A 20674-nucleotide genomic window follows, 5' to 3' on the forward strand; every position below is an offset into this window, starting at 1 on the left:
CCTTAGAAAGATGGCTGCGGAACTTGAAAAGCTGGGTGACGTCAGCAGGTACATGGTATAACTGTCAGTTTGTGCTGACTTCACTTTTGTTCACTTTGTTGTTCTTTGTTGCGAGCGCACAGAAGCTGTTTTTATTATGCGCGAACGCCAGGTGAACTCAGCGATTTATTCCCTGCGACAATAGGCTCAAGTTTTTGTCATCAGGCTACTGTGAGGTTCTGAGGCAGTGGCTTTCAGACTGTCTTCAACGTGTTGTTGTTACCTGCCTGGCAGGCTTGTGGATGTGAGCAGACAGTGAAGACATTTCCTGCCGGCTTGCTGACATCTCTTTCTTTCTCTCTCTTTTTTTTTTAGCTCTGTGTGTGCATGTGTTGATACAATTCGTAAAACTAACTCAAGAATAGGGCAATTTAAGGGATCTGGCAGTACACCACCACCTCCTACACACCAACAGCAAGAGGACAAGAGGGCATCGATAACAGTAAACAACACCTGCGGAGCAGCCGGCCTCCTCTACATTTCACAGCCGTGCAGCATGGCTGACACAATGAGAGACTTACAGACCCTGAATTGGGTGGAAAAGCTGATGCTTTTGCTATCCCAAATCATATTGACAGGCCATCGATGCTGTTGCTGCTATGATTCGGAGACGGACATTTTCCGCACAGCTATGGTCATTGATAGTGGTCGCACCCAAGTATTTAAACGACTGCACGACCTCTCCAAATACCTCCCTCTCAGCGTCTCTCCCACCGTCCACCCCAAGATCTCTATCTCCCACAGTGTGAAATCTCATTTAAGTGTAATAACTTTCCCTACCAAAATCATCATCATCAACAACAACATCCTCCAAGAGGTGATGAAAGGCGAGGAAACGAGTGTTCTGAACACACTCCCGACCCGAAACATTTGCTTCGATGTCTCATCCAGCGAGAAGTGAGATCCAAGGCGAGATTTGAACCAACCACCACACAATTGTCAGTGCACCAGTGACAAGCGAGCGCTCCATCACTGCGCTCTCGGCCTCTACCCACGCTCACAGCGCATGCGCACTAGCCTCCTAGCGGAGTCGTTGCCCTTGTCTGTGCACGCTGCTGCAGCGCGCTGTCGACCGTTGCCTCACACTCCGCGGCCATGTTTGTCATCAACCTGCGTCCCCATGCCTGCACGTGCTGGTTTGCTCCTGAAATTACTGCTTTCAGTCTCGCCTGATCATCTCAAAACACTCCCCGTAAAAATTCCTCCTGCACAAAGGCTTATCATCCCATTATAGACGTATCACTTTATAACGGCGTACACTCTAATTACAGGGAGGAGGGGAATAGTAGGGGCATAAAGAAAAATTAATTTGTCAATTGCATCGAGCGCTAGCAGCTGGTCATTGTTTGAGGGTCACGAGATATCTTGGACAAAACACACAAAAGAAATGCAATGGGGTGGAATGATATGGCTCGACATATGCGCCACAGGATCAATCGAAATTAGTAGTGGGCAAAGGATGAATGCAGGCACGAGTGCTCCATCCTTGCATGCAAATGAACTTTTAATACATAAAATAAAATGTGTACTCTACGGTTATATCGTAATATGAAAACTTTCGCATCTCACTCGCTCTTTCACTCACATTTTTTTGTGAGGGGGGGGTGGGGACGAGGGGCCAGGGTCAGGCAAGTTTTCCGTTTGATCCTCCGCAAGGGTACGACTAAAAATGAGGCGAAAAGCAAAACGATTCCATACCCCGAAGACGGGATAGACTGAAGGAAACGAGCGGAATTCTGGCGGCTATTTCTTTGTAGCTGCGGCACCATGCACTTCGTCAAGTCTGACAGCTTGAATCACGATATTTTCACTTTCTTAAAAAAAAAAAAAATCCTTGCCAGAAATACGCCTTGTCAGTGGAAAATTTAAAAAAATTTAAGCTTTGACGCCTGCTTCCGCGTTAGTTTGATTAATTCTCTCCCCGGCGGAGCCGATGTGAACACCGGACTGAGAATATTTGCCTCCCCCTAGCGGCCTTTTACTCGGTCGCGCAGTATCAAGCGCTCGACAAACATTTAAGCTATCAGCGACGAACAAGTACAAAAGCCCCCTCTGTCTGTTGTGCTGACCGCCGAGCCCAAAAGAGTCCTATTTGCCCGGTATCCCTCCGCCCTCTCTGGTGTCCGGAGATGTTGAACCTCCACACGGCCACCCGCTAACCCCGTGACGCGCCAGGTCGTGTTGTTTCTTTAGTTCTCTGTCGATCAGTGTTTTGTAAGTGTCTGGTTTTGTTTGACAGGCCGTCATTACCTCTAAATCTTGTAAAACAAGTCCTTGGTATTTACCGTGCCCGCCTCCGAGTTTGGTGCTTTGTCATTGACAACAAGCATGGTGACCATCTAATTTGCACGTTTTCCACTTTCTGGAGTAAAATGTCCGTGCTGTGTTCTTGGTTCTTTCTCTCTTGCTGATCAAAACACGAATCAGATTAGTCCTGATCGTGACAATTAAAGGAAATTCAAGGATTTCTGATGCTTTATTCCTTATCAAAGAAATCATACACACACTGTGAGAGAGCGAGAGAGAGGGGAGAGAATTGAGTGCATAAGCAACTTGAATGCTTAATGCGCCTGTTTTAACCAGGGACAGATAATCAAAAAGCTCCTGTTTAGAATTCAAACTCATCTCAACCGTCCGAGGGAGCTTTACAGTTCCGGGAGGTGGACGTCCAGTGAGGCCTTTGTGGCCGTCCACTGTCCGCCATCTTTGTGTTCATTCTTTTCATTCTGTCTGACGATCGACATCATGTGGCCCAAGACAAAAGCAAGCGATTCAGTGCTCTGTTTCTCACAAAATGAACGAAAAATGGAGCTGAGGTGTGAAGTATCGAACACTTTCATGGTATAGATCCTGCGGTGTGGAAATAAAAGATCAAAGGCAGTGTTTACTCGGCGCTCCGCATGTTATGCTGTACAGGTCTCCACAAACATTAATGATCTACTGCAGTGGAATTTTATTTTTGTTATTGACTTAACACAGCTCAGAACATGATACTTTTCCCAAAACTGAATAAAAATTCTCATTCTGAAACACGTGTACATGCACAGAAAGATGTCAACAACGTGGACATCTGGATTACACAAGGATATATTTACATTGTCAACATTTTAGCTAGTGGGAGAGCTGTATGTTAATGATGTGTATCCATGGACAGCCATGACATCACGATTTAACCCCTTGGTTTCGGCTAGTTACATTGGTTGGAAAGTGCTTCCAGCTAGAGGCGATTTTGCATTATGAGAAGAGAGATAGAGAGGGGAGAAAATTGGAGTACCCGGCGAACCACCCTCTCCAACGACTAGCCCTGCGGACAGGTGTCACAGTGTCCTGAGACCGGATCTGAACCCAGGGCTTCTCACTGAAATGTTGACAAGTGAGGGTTTTAACCAATACACCACATGGTGTCTCTTTGTGAGCATGGTTATATTTATAGAGACTGTTTCGAGAACGGAAGTAAGTTATTCACATTATTTCAAAATCGCTGTCGTCCATTTAACAGCTAAAATAAAGTTTGCAGTGCACCAGATATTTGAGGATTATACGTGCCTGCTTGATTAAAAAATTTATAAGTAATCAGAAAAATGCTTAACATGATCTATCAAGGCACTTCCTTTACCCAACTATGTCAGCTTCGTTTAATGCCAGCCCCCAAACACCTCCAATATTCACAGTGTTTGGACCAAACAAAGCCCGATACACTAAAACGATACCACAGAAATAGGCAGGCGAGCTGATAACTGTATTTAGAAAAAAAAGCTGAAAATACCATCGATCTGAAACCAAATGTGCGAAGAGAATTCGATCAAGCGAAGCGCGGTTTCAACAAAGAGGAAAGGAGGCCGAGGATTACTCTCGGTCTGAAGCAGAGAAATTGATGCCTGCAGTGGTCGAAGGTTTCATCCCTCTTTTATTCCTGTGACCTTTTTCCTCCAATCTTGCTCTGTCCCATTTTACACATCGGAAGTAGTCACAAAAAAAAGACATGTACGGATGTATTTTTGTAACGTGTCCTGACATTGGTACCTCCGCGTGTGAGAAGTATTGACCTGTTTGCCAGTACTTTTTGCGACCTTGTTCTGGGAAGAAAGAAAGAAAAAAAAAGTGCAAGCTCTTTATAGTAGATTTGCTAGAGAATTAGCTCGCGTGTGTCTGACAGGATTGTCTGATCCGATTAGTCACGGTACTGATGAACTTCAGAGGCATTTTAATTTAAGTTTTTATAAACGTGCACATAAACCTTTTGTCCAGTCATACACTTATGTGTAGAAAACCCAACAACCCCATAGTTCTAAAACACATTTTGCATTCACCTGCTGACAACATTCTGACACTATGTTTATCAACCCCACTTTTGTTGAATCATAAGAGAACCTTCATATGACAATTCCGTCAGTAGTCATCCGACATCAGAGTGAGCTCAAATGATAAAGTGTCTTGTCTAAGTAACGAGCCCCTGGCTTGCCGAGGGCTCTGCGCACGTTAGGACTGCGATTATTTCAGTAACGAGCTGCAACTGTCCTCTCGCATTGCACGCTTATCTCACACCAGGTCTCAAAATTACAGTGCAGCCACTAATATTAGCACATTTGCACGCTTATCTGTAAGCAGTTCCCACTGTTATGCCAGAGGAAATTAGGCTGCCCACATGTCGTAGAACACGATAGGGCAATGGGGACAGAGAAATGAATTGGACAGGGGGAGCTGGACCTGAAGCCTATTGAGAATTAAAAGATTATCGCATTTAATAATGTTCAGTGGAGAAGGTATCCGGTTGTTATTTTTCTCCCATATGGAGGCAACTTCTACTGCTGCTGTGCAAAACAGATTCTGGACCTGATTGTAAGACATTTTCTTGGAGCTTGATGCCGAAGAGGAACCATCTGATATTCACACTATGCACTAGGTATCTACATAGGAAAGTTACGAAAGGAGAATGAACCTAATCTCTTTCGTAAAATAACTCTATCACGTGATGGTAGAGTATTCGTCTGTATCAATGAGTCTAAGCTTCTACTCATCCATTCGATTTCCCCCAACGCTGCTTCATTCACACCCTTTAGCCGAGATACCCAGGATTCTCATTCACCTTCTCCCGACACCTTCCAGTCTGACACTCGCACTCCCCACCGACTGAGACTATCGAAGAAGTAGCAGCCAGAGTTTGGGAGGAAGGTAGGGTGAGAGTGGGTGGGTAGAGTAAGGGAGGAAAAGGATGGGAATCGGGTGACACATCGACAAGGGCGCGCTGGATCTGCAACACCCATTCCATCCGCCGCTCCTTGTCGCGAGCTTGTCTCCCCTAGTGACCGGGTCACATGCGGCCTGAAGACGGCGCGATGGTGGCACGCGATGCATGGTAATTCGGTAATGAAGGCTGGCCGGCCGGTGCTGAGCCAGGGATCAAAGCTGATCGGATTGGAACCACATCAACGCCGACCATATTGGCTACCACGACCATTGCTTGTCACAAATGACCAGCACCACCAACAGGACAGCCGCTTTAGTTAACTGGCCTGGCGGCTTTGCAGGGGGAGGGAGGTGACAGAATCAGGGTGGAGAAAGAAAGCGCGAGTTGCGCTCGTGTGCGAGGTTGTCCAAAGGTGATGAGACACAGGCCAAAAAAAAAAAAAAAAAAAAAAATAATGCGAACCCTGGAAAAGACAACGAGGCTGGAAGACATCAATCCTCTTCCTCATTATCACCTTTCGTGCCAAGGCAATCAGTTATGGGGGAAGGAGGAACAGAGAAAGAGAGACAGACAGAGATTAAGGGAAAAATAAACCCTGAACAAAACAGGTTTAAAGTTAGCAGACTGACGACGAGTGAGATGTGCTTTAACGACGACAGCAACAATTACGACACAGTTAGGCCGACTTGGATCAGCTTACAACTTAATTTACCAAACGCAGTGAAACTGGGTAATCGCTGCTATAAGAATCTGACAATGAACAAGTTTTAAACATTTTCTTTTGAAATTACACGTGCATTTTTTAGAACAAGTATTACCTTCGAAGTCGTACCTAATTACTTCTTTTTATTTGAAAATGCTAACAATTAAGGAACTTCATTGCTAAGTTTACTTTGCCAAAGACACGTGAGAAAAAAAAAAAAAAGGATAAAAGCACTTCAACTGAGAATAAAATAGGTTTCAATATTTTTGGTACTTGAGTATTCATAGTTTGAAATAAATTAATAGCAGACTACTTGAAACAATCAATAAAGATTTTAATTTTCTTTTGTTATCTCAAAAATTTGAATTTATCTTTTGCCAAAAATGTTATTAACTATCATTGCAAAAATATGTCGATTCCCCTGATAAAGAGACACGCAAGACTAGGCTGACTAGACTCGAAAACAAACGTAAATGCAGGTGCTGAACGATTTTTTTCTCCTTCAAATCCACTCTTCAGGAAACAGCGACGAAGAGTAGACTTTTTCTCAAAGCAGACGACAAAAATTAATCACAGTGGAGTGGCATACTTGGATGGCCATGCCTTTGAAGTCCTATTCCCGAGCATCATGGTTCGACAGTTATCTCATTATCTAGTACAGTACCCATGTTTTATGCATTTGACTTGACATGTGGCTGTGCTGAATAAGATCAATATTTTCTTAATCAAAATTTCCATCGACCGTCTCCTTCAGAAAATCATTTCCTGGCACTTGACCGACGGTAAACATACTGTAAGCGTCTGCTAGTGTTTGCTTTGCCCGACACCAAGAACCGATTGTCTCCCTCTTCATGCGCAGACGAAAGAAAGTTCAGTGGGAGTCAAAGAGAGTATAACAGTAGACTGGAGCGCCATGGTAGTCGTCTGTGCTCTGATTGGTTAGACAGGTGATCACAATAACTTGAATTCGTTGCGGTTTCGGCGAGAAGTTTTAATGAAAGCGCTTTCTGAACCATTGAATGTTGAAACGGTTTGCAATTGTTTACAATTGAATTTCCTAACCATGAAAGCCATTTTATTATTATAAAAAAATATTGAAAAAAAACATGTCCACCCCCTTCTTTGTTATCGACAACCCCGTTCTTGTAATCGACATAAATTTAGACCATTTTGAATATGAATTTGAAAGGAAACATTGAATACACTAGTATAAGAGCTTCCAGGGAAACATCTCAACTGTTTCAAAGTCTGTTTTGCTTCACACGCCATTGTTTGGACTGTAATTTTGCGAGCGTTGGAGCATGCGTGCGCATGAGAGCGTCTCTTCGCGCGTGCTGCCTTTATGCGTTAAAGAGGACCCTTAGCTCTCGCCTTGTGAACGTGAAATATTATGCCTAACGAACAAAATGATAGCAGCACTGGCCGTGAAAAAGTGCCGAATTATGCCCACGTTCAGACAGAATGGCTACCTCTCCACGCGGCGCCATCACCTTGGCAAAGCCTCGGTCGGCATGAAAAATAAGCACGTTCCTTCTTGTATTCCTAATAAGCGTGCCACGGGACAGCCTTGCGCACGAGCTTAGCGCTCAGATCCCGGGATGCAGGGCGCGGAAATGCCGGGTGGAAGAGCGGTGGATGGGGAGGCAGGAGGGAGCTGAAGAGGCGGCAGTAAGGAAGAGCATTGGCTTGGCTTCTGGTCAAGATGTCATCTCGTCGGAAATTATCGTCATTGGACAAAATCGGCGGCGGCGTGAAATGACGGGCACGTAAAAAACAGGCAGCTGTCAGCCCCTTCATGACTGCCGTCTCTCCTTCTTTCTCCCTCCCCTTCTCCTTTTCTTTCTCTTCTCTTTCTGTGCCCGATCGAGGGTCAGGCGCCATGCTGAAGAAACGTCATGAAGTCTTGCAGATCCTTGAGTCAAGTAGCCTGAGTGGGGGAAGGGGAAAGGGGACGGGAGGGAAGGCCAAAGATGGAGGGGATGGGAGGGCAGGGATATGGTGGATGTACGGTTCAAACGAATTGAACAGGCTGGGGGAGCGGACACTAAGCGCTTCATGCCACAGATAGATGCAAGAGAGCTGCACGCCTTGCATATTCATGTCGCCATTTGCATGCACGAGAGCGAAGGTGAGGGAGAGGATTAACTTGAATGCACTTCAATGTCCCTGGCTCAGTCTAAAGGTGGTGGGATGGGTTGATGTGGGGTGGTTTGGTGTAGCGATTGCAGCATTCTTACAAGGACGAGAGGGTTGTTGATGCTAAAGTTTTGGCTGAAGTTTACTGCTTTCAGCCATTTTTTAAATGTCCGCCAATGGGTCTTTAGTTGTTAGAGAGATACGCTGGAAATGATTCAAATGAACACCACAACTCTATTACACAACCATGTTTGGTCCGATTCGGTGTAAGCAAACGACAGAGAGCGAAATAAATAAATGAAAGAATCAGAGAGAAGAAAAAGAAAGCGAGAGAAAAAATAAGCATAAATAGAATAAGGGGCCTGAGTAAAGAATTTTCGTTCCAAAATCTTAATTTATTCAATTTTGGCACAAGCAAATAAACCCAGACAAGACAGGACGAAAGAGAGAAAGAAAAGACCAAGAAAGAAAGTTCCCTTAAAGAACTAGCAGAATCCTTCGCTTCATCGACGGCCATCATTGTCTTGAATGCAAAGACACTACCCCGCTCCGGTACTATTGTTTCTGAACGTGCATTCTTCTTGCTACCACGTGACCACACTCCAGGCAGTGACAAAAGCGACAGAAGTCAAGGCGGACTGTTAATTGACACAGACAGTCGACAGCCTCGGGTGCTGCTGTTTGCCCTCGGAGATCAAGCAGCTGTCACAGGATCTGGTGAACCCCCTCATTTGCATACTTGACGGATCCAAGCTGGGGTTGCATTCACGTGAAGGGATTTGAGCACAATGAGTGGTTGGCACGATAAGTAGTCGCAGTACGACAGGTGGGGCTTGACCATCTTCAGAATCTCGAAGAGGTGAGATAAATAACTACTTTTCGTTTGGCTCATCATGATCATTATCATTGTTATAGATGAACGGCATAAGCTTCTAGTCGTCGAGAAAGAGGCTGAACGGAGAAGAAGCGTGGATGGAAATCATCATCATCTTGATCTTCTCCTCCTACTATCTATGCCTCTTTCATCTTCAAGGAAATGTTGAACTCTGAACAAAACCCCACCTAAGATTCCGACTGTATTCCTTGGAGTGAATTTCATCACTTCATCTTCCACCTTTCATCGCATCTCTTTAACTCTGGAAAAGGCACATCACAGTTTTAAAAAAAAATGTTTATTGAGGAAGACCGGCTTTGTGAGCAGGCGGGTGGATATTTCATCTGGCAATCAAACTGCGTAATTAGAGCCGAAAATTCGCAGAAACGTTGGAAACGGCACTGGAGGCACTTGTGATGCCATCCGTCCACGAGAGACCCTGCCAGCGCGTCATTAGCAATTCTACATCCGTAGTCAAACGTTTAGCAGACCTGGCTAGAAAGAAAAAGATATCGCTTTGCCATTCTCCCAACTTCCTGACCAAGCTGGGAAAAGCTTAATGTGTCTTCTGCCGGGGCACTCCCTAAAGTGTTAGCTATCTCCTGCCCCCTCCGTACCCACACCCCCCCCAACCTCTAGACACCTCCGGCTCCTGCCTCATGTCTGCGTGGAAGTAGGGTGGAAGGGATTCCTCAAGGCAGGCGGGTTGGGGCTCAAGCCAGCCCATTACATACAAGTCTGGCGTGGCGCGGAATTGACAGGGTCGCGACCAAGTTGTTCTAATGAGCGAGGAAGACGTTTCGATTTCTGGTCCCTACTTGCTTGAGTAATCCAAAGTAATGTCCCCTTCCCCCAGCTCCTAACAGTACCAAAAGGCATTGAGCAATTAGTGCGGCCATGGACACGTTCTCATTCACCCAGATATGTCCGTCACTCAGCAGGCGGATGACTGGTGGTCCACTCCTCAACTTCATCGCGGAATGGAACGAGACTCACGAGGGGAAGCACGCGCGCACGCGCACAAATAACACTGGTACAGACTGACTATTCTTACATCACGTGGCATTAGAACAAAAGCAGTCTTCAGTTAGGAAGTACAAAGGAACAGGTTTTGCAGCTGAGGGTGTAGTTCGCATGATTAACCTCATAAATCACCAATGTCTTATCATGCCTTGCTGTTGATCAGGCGTTACTTCGTTCTGGAAGTGACTGCAGTCGAGTCCGGAAATAGAACTGCCCTTCGATTTCAAGTGCAGTGGCACAGACGGACCCGATCTATTGTAGACCCGATATTGCACCTTGTCAGTAGGACGTGGAATTGCTTATAACTCATCGATGTTTCAACCAGCCCTCGCATCTCCTGCTGCTTCCTTCTCTTCCCTTTAACCGAAATCACTTAATTAAAAACTCACAGAGAGGCCATGCGGAGTCTGACAATATGTAATGAGATACATTACTACAACCGTCTGATCTTTCAGATTGGATCAGCTATCAATTTTTTTGAACAGAAATTTCACAAAAAAAGATGGGGTAGGGGAATACCGCCAGTGGGATAGCTAAGCAAACAGACATGCAAACAAACATATCAGGGTGCAAGAGTAGCCATTCATGGTAGGTCTGATGGATTTGAAAGGGGTGTTCTTTTTCTAGATTTATGAATTATGAATACTTTGTCTTTCGCACACTTGGTGCACACCACGAGGCGATAACTGAGCTGAATCATGTTCAGAAGTCAAGCGCGCATGAGTTGTATGGGAAATATGATTTACTTCAGACAACAGACCAAACGAAGTTTAGCAAAGTCGGTTATATAAGGTCTTTGCCAAACTTCCTCAATTGTTCATCCCTATTTGGCATTTCAGGAGACACCCTTCTCTCTATCTGCAGTCTGTGTGTGAGAGAGAGAGAGTGTGTGGAAAAACAACATTATTTAATAAAACAACATCTACCTTTGCAAATGACCATGACTGGACATTATTTAATGCAAAAAAATTGAGACTGACATTTGAATAATTTACATAATAACAAGTGCTCGTTATCATCTGCACCACATTTAACCATTACGATTACATTAAGTATGCAGGTGGGAAGGCAGGTAACAATTGTCAAAGGATAATTTTTGGATAATAATGCATTGTTTTTAAAAGTAAGTAAAAGTTATGGAATGAAGATCAGTTGTGAAGGATGGGGGAAGAAAGAGGAAAACATTATTGTCATTTAATCAAACTTCCAGAAAAAGTCATGATCATTATCATCATCATCGTCGTCACTTCACTGGGAAAATCCTCTCCATTATTAAAACAAGCTCTGACCTTTTAAGTTACGATTTCTTCAGCTTCGAACTGCTTGCCATTGGAAAAATAACAGCGATAAACATTACCTGAGCGATGATTGCTCGTTACGACAGCATCCGAGATAGTCACATATGTAAGAAAAGGATAAAACAAATAAACAACCGTTTTAGAAATCAGGCGATGCCGGCAGGTTCAAAGACTAGAACAAAGCAGCGACAACACGAGATAAAATGCTAACGGTCTGGCACAGAACTTACATGGACGTAGAGAAGCCAAAAAGCACAGCATCAAAGAAAGGAAACCTTAGAAGCAATATTCAGAGAAGGCAGATAATGATGGACAGCGGACGACACGGCGATTCCATCTTAACGAGATTGATCAAGTTGTGAGAAAAGACTTTCTGCCATTTTGCGCTCTGAGGACAGCACATTATCCCCGGAGTCACTGCCAGTGATACGGCTTCTCCAAAGGACGGAGACAAGAAAACTTCCACGCCTGTTTAATTGGTAATATGTCCCCACTTCTTTCCTTCCTTCTTTCTTTCATTAAAGATGTCTGCACTTTTGAAGCCTACCTGGACTGCGTTTGAGAAAAACTGCTACAAGGAGGGGATGGGGAAGAAGCCATTCCTATTCACCGGTCCTTAAGAAAAGTGGACATACGTCCTTCATATGAAGACAAAAGAAAGCGCAATATTTTTCAGGACAAACCAAAAAAGAAATTCAAGATTAAGTAAACAGGTCCCCTAACTCAAGAAGATGCATGATAGAATAGTGCGCTTTACCCAATCATTAGGAATAAGTAAAAAAAATAGTATCCACTTGGCGTAAAGAATAAAAATTATATAAATGGGAAAAAGTATTAAAGAAAATAAAGATGATCTAAAACAAGAAAACTTTTAAAAATGAAATCCTCCTGTAACATATAATGGTGAATATAGGAAAGCACACAATTTGTTTGAAAATAAAACCAGGTTTACACAACCTAATGCAGATATTCAGGAAAGTATTTTCAATAGGTATTTTATCATTGACTAGCTACCTTTGTTTTCAATGTCCTTTTGTCTTCAACTGTCTCCGATAACAAAGAAATAACTATTACAGTGCATCTAAATACATTTATTATATGACTTCCGATTAAAAGATACAGCGAGAAATGTCACACAAATTAACAGAAGTGGTCTACCAAACCATTTTCATTCTAATTAACTAAAGGTTTGGTAGTAGTTGGGAATTGATGTTAGCTTGGTTTATACAGTAAACATTACCACATTTTTTATAGGATGTAGATTTTTTTAAAAGTTAGAAAGCCTTATAAATGATCGATTCTGCTTTACTTATGGATCATTTATTATAAAACCTTGTTTTTGTAGAAAAGCCTGTAATGGAACCTTCCTCTGTCTTCCTGCCTTATTAAGTCAGGCAAATGGAAAGAATCTCTGCCGGTGCCTTGGACTCCCTGTCACTGATGGCTCGGCGGGTCAAGTTCGAAAAGGTGTTTCGATTATTTCCTATTTTAAACTTTGAAGCCTGAATAGAGGATGGTTGGACTGATCTTTGGTGTAGTAATGGGTCTTATTTGTAGGAAAGTGCTGGAAACGTGAGCCATGGCCACTGGTAGTACATTCTGCAGATGTCTCGAACTTTTTATATATACTTTCTATATTTAGCGCGGTATGAACGGAATACTGCCCCGAATGACTGCTTAATAGAGTGACTTATCATTTGGGTGAGCAGGCAGCTAACAAAGGCAATCAAGAAAAGGTACTTTCCTTAAGCAGAGAGAACACTTATCGTGCTCAGAAGGGATAAAATATCAGCCATTTTTTTCGATCAGTCAGGCAAGATGGAAAGTGCTTCAAACGGATGTCTGAGAAAGTTACATCTATCAGCATATACATCCCTCTAGTAAGTACTTGATTCGAAAATGACAAAAGAGACCGGTATTTACTTGATGGATGACAGCAGTTAGAGTGACAATTATTTCTTGCATTCCTTTAAGGAGTCCGGACTTCCCTGTACAGACGTCTTAGCTCTACATTGCGTGTCAAGTCGCCATGACGATTTCCCGACAGTAGATAAAAATACTGAAATGTTTTGCAATGCAAGACTTCAGATACAGTAGCAGGGAGTGATAAGCACAGGGTATGAATCCTGTAAAGTGAAAACGGACTGCGGGGTATTCTGCGGGGTATTAAGTCGCCATGGCTAGATGAAGATCCAACACGACAACACGTGCACAAAGCAAGAAAGCGAAGAGAAGGGAAAGTTGGGTGAGAGATTGAATTTGTTTAGCTAACCCTAATGGTAGTCAAACATTAACTCTGTAAAGGGTAAAGACCACAGCCCAAATCTCGCTGGTGATCTACGAGAAATGAGCTTTTTTCTGAACTGATAGCTTTCATGATTTAGAGGAAAATGCGCCTATGATAGGCTGCCACGACAGCCCGTGACAGAAAGCACTTTGACGATGTCTCCATTATAAGATGCTGCGAGCAGCAGCGGATACTTATTTAATTATTAATGTGTCCCATTTGATTCATGAGTATTCCGTGGTTATGATGTCTTTCTCGGAAAAGTTTCCTTGGTTTTTGGAATATTGAACAAAGTGTTGTCCATGTTTCTCTGTAATCGTGTTTCTAAGTCACTGACTAGACCACTTATTAATACGACTATGAAGAAAGAAGAGGAATTTGTTCCACGATTAATACCGATTCCACCCCTCATGCTCAGCCATACACACCTCTCAGCGGCAGTCTTTGAAGTATAAACTAATCAAACACCAACCATGCAGACTAAAACCTCGCAAACGCTCGTCATGACATTCTTGGGAGAATCGCAAAAAAATCTGGGGTCACGGTCCATGACAGCTAATGTCTGAGTTATTTGCTGCTGCTGTCCTCAGATATGCTTGTGTCTGCCGGCAGAGAATCTGTCCTCTGTAAGAACAAAGCAAAGACTTGGCTACTAGCTGACTGACCAGCCATGTGACAGTTATGAGTGGAGGCGCCGGAGGGTGTGTGGGATGGAGAAGGAGACTAAATTGGCAGCACGGGGGGAGCCGCGGCGTGGTCACCACTCAGTTAACGCTCCGCCAGCCCTCGGTCCAGCGGCCGGTGCGATGTTGCTGCAGCTAATAGTCACCTTGGGTCTTCGCTGTCCGCGCGCCGCGGCGGCACAAGCAAGCCGCCTCTAAACATCATGTCTGTCTCACACTCCCAGCTCTCCCTTTCTCACTCCTCCCTCCATCTATCCGTCCTTCCTTCTTTGTATTTCTGTCTGATGGTTTATCAGCTTTCCATCTAAAGAGCAATCCCAAAAAAAGTTACAGCCGAACGCTGACGAGGGATGCACGAAGCAAGAAGCACATGCGAAACCAGAACAAAGACTCTAACCGTAAAAGCACCACCTGTACACAGATTCATTTTCTCTCCTTCCTGCTACCAACCAGGAGTCTGCGCCAACGGTGATCATTCATGTCAGTTGAGCTCTGGCATCTGCCTCAGTCTCGTCGTAACGACCGTTCTTGCATACACGTGCTGCGTTCTTATTGGAGCACGCGACATCAAACGCTCCAAGCACGCGCTCGCCGCCATGTCTTCTTCTTAGCAGGCATAGCAGGAGAGAGAGAGAGATGGGGGGATGGGGAAGCAGACAGGAGGGAGCCAGATTCTCCACTGCTGACTGATCACCCGTGGCAGACATCTGTTTCCCACGCATCGCGTTCTCTTCCGATGAGCACAAAGCAGTCAGGGAAGATAAGAGCGAACTGACTTTACAACGCTTTTCATATCAGATGAATGGGCATGGACACAGGGGAAGGGGAAGGAAGCTGCAACGATCCCTCGAACACACATACCGATAAGAACATGGCGAAACGTTTCTAGACCACAAATCACGAAAGAAAGAAGAGGGAAAAACACTCATAGAAAACACTTGGAAATGGACCGTGAACCTTACGAACGCAAGAAATAAGTATGCATATCTGATGATTCAATTAAAGATGGTGGATGTTACCTGTTTTAACGCAGCGGGACCGCTGCTACTTGTGGGGTTTACACATCAGGAATGATTTACTTGTAAGTTAACAGACGCGAGGGAGTGAGGTAGGTCTAGGTCAAAGTGTGTATATTATCCCCTCGGTTTTTACTCTTTGCTTCTAAAGACTGTCATCGCAATAGCAGTCAAATATTTTTTATGTTTACTTGTTTGTTTACTTCTGAAATGCCACGATTTCTGTTCTCACAAAACACTAATGCCTTACAGAGTCAGAAGACCTCCATCTTTTTGTGGGGGATAATCACAGGGTTGTTTCAACAATATAAATGCCATTTTAGCAAACTCTCTTCCATTGAAAGTTGATGTTTGCAAGAAATAAGAATTACTAACACTAAACATTAATAAATGCCAAACACATAGCTACAGTTCTGCTCTACTACCTTCTGTCTATTCTCGCTTTACCTATAAAATTCTGCTCTACTACCTTCTGTCTGTTCTCGCTTTACCTATACAAGTCTGCACTCTACTTAGGGACTTTTCTTCTGTCGTTTCTAATGGACGTGAAACACGATCCCTCACAGTGGTGCTACAATCGCTTCCGACCTTTCTTTTCTCTCCTACCTCTTTCCTCCTCTCAGCCTCTTCTTGCGATTCTTCCTCGCCCCGCCTCACGTCTCTGCCAACTTCACGGGCGATTATCCCTCTTTTCTATCGGCCTCAGAGAGGGATTTTCGGTTTCAGAAAATCGAGGGGTCTCAGGGACCGCGATTCCTGATGTCCTCTTCAGTTCCTCTTTTGCATCCTTCTCTTTCATGGCATTCTGCTGTGCTTCTGCGGCGCTTTCTTCTGCCAGAGAGTGTTAGGGAGGAAAAAGTGGCTCTCCAGACGGATTCTCTCGCTGTCTTAGAAATTCGTGTCAAGCACCTGTTGCCGTGTTCTTTCCTTCTTTCTTTTTCAGAAACTTGTTTGCGTGATGAAGAAAGGTCTGCAGTGTTAGAGGCTGCTGACATATACACACATGCACGTGGGGCAAACAAGAAATAGGGAGAGAGAAACAAGAAGGAAAATACAAAAAGAAGAAAAATGATCAATTTCCAGCTGCAGCTGGAAGTCTTCAGATCCTTGTCTCTCTGACGGACCAACAATATTTTGCAAGTTGCTGAGCTGACACTAGCAATGCGATCAGGCTATTAGATGACAAAACTGCCAGGACACCCCATGTAATGTTTTTCTTCAGATTGTTTATTTATGACGAATACTTCATTCTAAGACAAGTTAGCAGTTCTACTAGTGTTAGTGCTAATGTTGTGAACATGAGTCACAAAATGAAGCCAGAACTACGCCAACGAATGAGGTTCACACCAATATCGACTAGCTTTTGAGCTCTTTCACTAGAGAAGAAATAAGACAAGAGTTACTTTAGAATTCAAGAGTAGTAAAGACCTTACACAGAAACCTTTCTCGATAGACTACAAGGAACATTTGCTAAAAGACAACAGATTTTTGATGACCAGAAAGAGGAAACAGGTTAGTCACATAGTGGAGAATTAAAGTGAACAGTTAAACGAAAAAGGTTAAAGCAGTAGTGGAACAGAATAAGGAAATGAACGCATAATGATGAACAAAATAGTCAGAAGTCCAGGGCTTGTCCTCTTACCTTGCAGAAGGTGTAGAAGTCTTGCTTTCGGTATTGGTCGAGTGACGGGACACTGCTTAGCTGGCTGTCGCCGTGACCCAGGTCCATGCGGTCATTACTCCAGGGAAGGCTGACTACCTTGCCCATCGTCACCTGCTCCGAGGGTCCACCGGCGTCCGCTGCTTCGTCCACGTCCTCGAGGTCGGGCTGACCCTTGACATGAGTATGAGGCAGCTTCCAAGAGACCTTGTCAATGTCAGACTTCCCGCATTCCTCTTGGATTCCGGTCTTGTCATTTTGCCATTCGCCTGAGTCCTTGCCAGCCCGCCTCGGCCGCCGAGTGGTGGAGCGCACGTGGAAGATGACCACGAAGATGACAATGCAGATGACGATAGTGGCGCCCACTACGATACCGGCGATAAGGGTGTACCGCTCCATTTCCACTGGACCTTCCTGGCGGGCGAAGGTGGCATTAGTCAGATCGATGCGGACGTTGAGGAGGGCCTGGGTCTCCTGCTCGGGTACGCCCGAGTCGTGGACTGCTATTTTTATCCTGTGAAAGTCCACGTCAGAAGCTTCTACGTAGCGGCTAAGGTAAACGGTGCCCTGGTCCTTGGAGATCTCGAACAAATTGTTCTTGTTCCCGCCTGCGATGAAAAACAACAGCTTGGCATTGCGTCCGTCGTCACGGTCCGTCGCTTCGATTGTCGCAAACTGTACCTGAGGCGTCTGGCTCCACATGATAGTAACAGTGTTGTTTTTAGAATTTGGGAACCTTACTTCCGGTGGGTTGTCGTTGGCATCGATGACGTGGACCGTGACGGTCGCCGACGATGTCTTCGCAGGGTCCCCCAGGTCGTGCATAAGCACCTCGAAGACGTACTGGTTCTGCATCTCCCGGTCGATGTTCATGTTTAGTTTGGTTTTTATCATCCCGTTCTTGCACACCGTAAAAGGAGGGAGGGGATGAGCGTCTTTCAGGTGGTACACCACCTGCGCGTTTATCCCGATGTCGCGGTCCCTGGCTTTCAGTGTTCCTACCTCCCTCTCTACCGTCTCAGCTCTGATTCCCTCCTCGACATGAAACTCAGTGCTGGTCAGCTCTGGGGCGTTGTCGTTAATGTCAAGGATCTGCACCACTACTGTTGCCGTGCCGGTCAGGGGTGACTGACCCTGGTCGATGGCCTTGACGATGACCGTGACCTCTGTGTCCGTCTCTCGGTCGAAAACCATGTTGGTTCTCAGTTCCCCTGACTTGGGGTCAAGAGTAAACATTTCGTTTTCTTTCGGGTGCAGGGAGTACAAAAAATGGCCGTTGAAGCCCTTGTCGAAGTCCTGGGCTGACACCGACATTATGCTCTTGCCCTTCGGGGATTCTTCTGTAATGCTAGTTGTGTACACGTGTTGAGAGAAGACCGGGGCGTTGTCGTTGTCGTCCTCCACTATGACGATAAAGTCGTCGACGAGGTCATGGGCGGGGATCCGGCGTCGGAACACTTGATGGTGACGTTGACCTTCTCTTCCAGCTCCCTATCCAGCTGCTGCTGCAGCAGCACAACAAACACAGTGTCCACCAGTTTTTGCACTTTAAAGCTCTCGTGCGAGACGCGGCAGTTCACAACCCCACTGAGCCCGGGGTCGTTGTCCTCGACCTTGACAGTGCCGATCACCGTTCGCAGGTTGGCGTTCTCTGCTATCTGGATGGTGTTCTCGTAGATGGTCTTTTTGGGGAGGAACTCCATCCTGGGTGGGTTGTTGCCCACGTCCACCACGGTGATCGTCAGCTGCGCCTGGCTGACTTGCGCAGGAAAGCCGTTGTCTTTGGCCTGCACGATGGCCGTGAAGGTGTTTCCTGATACATACTGCAGCGGTGCCTTGATGTGGATCTCCCCAGAGTCCGGGTGCAGCGAGAATAATTTCTGCATCTCTCCTCCCCCGCTACCACTGAAGCCATAAGTGATCCTGGCGTTCATTCCCGTGTCAAGGTCGTCGGCCTTGACCCGACCTATGACCGTGCCGACAGGAGCGTTCTCAACGACGCTGATGGAGTACGTCTGCTCACTGAAGATAGGCGCGTTGTCATTGATGTCGGTGACGTTGATGTGGACTGTCAGCGTGCCCATTAGCGGGGGCAGCCCGCCGTCGATAGCCTCCACCCTCAACAGGTAGTTGTCTCTCTCCTCGCGGTCCAAAACTTTGGTGACGACCAGCGACACCTTGAAGGAGTCATCGAGGTTCTTTTCCACGTGAAGCCTAAAGGGACTGGTCGTAGTCTGAAGCCTGTACTCTACCACAGAATTCACCTTCGTGTCCTTGTCCACGGCCGATGGGAGAAGATAGAACGTGCCAGGGGTGTTACCCTCTGTAATGTCCAGCGTGATGGTCTCTCTGGGAAAAGTCGGCATGTTATCGTTGACATCGGTGATGTTGATAGACACCCTGACGATGCACAGATACTCATTGGTGTCAAAGCTCACCGAGACATCGAAGTTTAGCAAGCACACTTCTTTGAACTCGCAGACGGCTTCCCGATCTATCATGGCGCTGGTGAAAACCCCTCCAGTCTGTCCGTTGAGCGTGAAAAGTGAAGCTGTCTGGAGGTTGTTAGGATCGAGAACCTCATACTTCAGCGAGCGGAATTTGCTTGACTCCATCTCCTCAGCGATGTTGCTGGCCTGGGCGATGTTCCCGACGAGGATGCCGGACCTCTGCTGCTCTTGGAAGGGACCCAGGACGACATGCTTCATCTTCTGCGCTTGCGACGGACGCAGGCAACTGAGGTGCAAAAGTATGGCGAGGAATAGAGACCGACAGGGTAGGAAGCTTACTGCCGCGCTGACAACCTTTGCCATGCTGGCGGTCTTCATAAGGCGCTCAAATCTGAAAGGCAGACACAAGACGAGAGGCGCTGAAGTCTGATGGCCGGCCGGCAGGCGTGATTCATGGCAAGCTAGTGAGCGGTCGGCAGGACTGGTTGCTTTCTGCTGTGCGTTCAGGCGCGAACTCTTTACCGTCAAAAGCCGCGGGGTCTGAACCTACAGATGTTACCCTTGCCTTGTTTCCGATGTTATCTGAAATGAGACAAAACCGCGTTTATTATCATTTTCACGCACGACTAACTCTCCTTTAGCCCCTTCATCAGTTTGGTGAATCCAAAGTTACAGCAAGACCCTAGACAAATCTGAATAACTTCACCTAAAAGATTCAATAAAATAAATAACCTTTAAGAGACTTCACTGAAGAGAGAAACAAAAACAGATGTTAATCCTGTGATCCTTGATTAAGGCACCCGATGTCGAGAGGTCCTTTTGATTAAACACCACGCCGCTGTCGCAAGAAATCTCCTCCACCGTAGAGTGCTCCCTCATCTTCTTGTAGTTGGCTAAATTTTGCCATAGGCAAAAACACTGAGAAAACAATGTGCTTTATCTTTAATGCATTCTCCGAAGGCGGTGCATCATATCTTTTCATTTGAAATTCAGATGGCGTGCCGCACTCTGCGCAATTTATTGGCTATTCCCTTTACTGAACGCGCCCTAGGGCGGAAAAGGGAGGACAGATTCTCCGGGTGCCCCGCAACAGAAGACGTAGCTAAAAATGCCGGAAACAAGAAATACCACCCGCTTATAACCCTTGCATCAAAGAACAACAGCGTCAAAATTCTCTGCCCATGCAGAAAATCTAGAATTCATTTAAAGATTTTTCCCCTTATTACAGAGACTACTGTCGGGTGGAAGGCTTGGTCTGTGTCTTTTCAAGCGAAGACCATGGTTTGAGGTTGCACTTCTCAATTGTTGAGGCGCTGC

The 20674-nt window shown here is 45.5% G+C and overlaps 1 protein-coding gene across 1 annotated transcript in view; it reads right to left on the reverse strand.

Moving 5' to 3' along the window:
• LOC112558508 (protocadherin gamma-B1-like) overlaps positions 1 to 20674 on the reverse strand; it is a 132949-nt gene that overhangs the window by 30962 nt on the left and 81313 nt on the right. The window contains 2 exon segments of the mRNA XM_025228983.1: positions 16890 to 18319; positions 18322 to 19939. Of these exon segments, the coding sequence (XP_025084768.1) occupies positions 16890 to 18319; positions 18322 to 19735 (2844 nt within the window). The 5' untranslated portion in view covers positions 19736 to 19939.

This window comes from Pomacea canaliculata, linkage group LG3, assembly GCF_003073045.1.
Source record: "Pomacea canaliculata isolate SZHN2017 linkage group LG3, ASM307304v1, whole genome shotgun sequence".
Taxonomy (NCBI): Eukaryota; Metazoa; Mollusca; class Gastropoda; order Architaenioglossa; family Ampullariidae; genus Pomacea; species Pomacea canaliculata.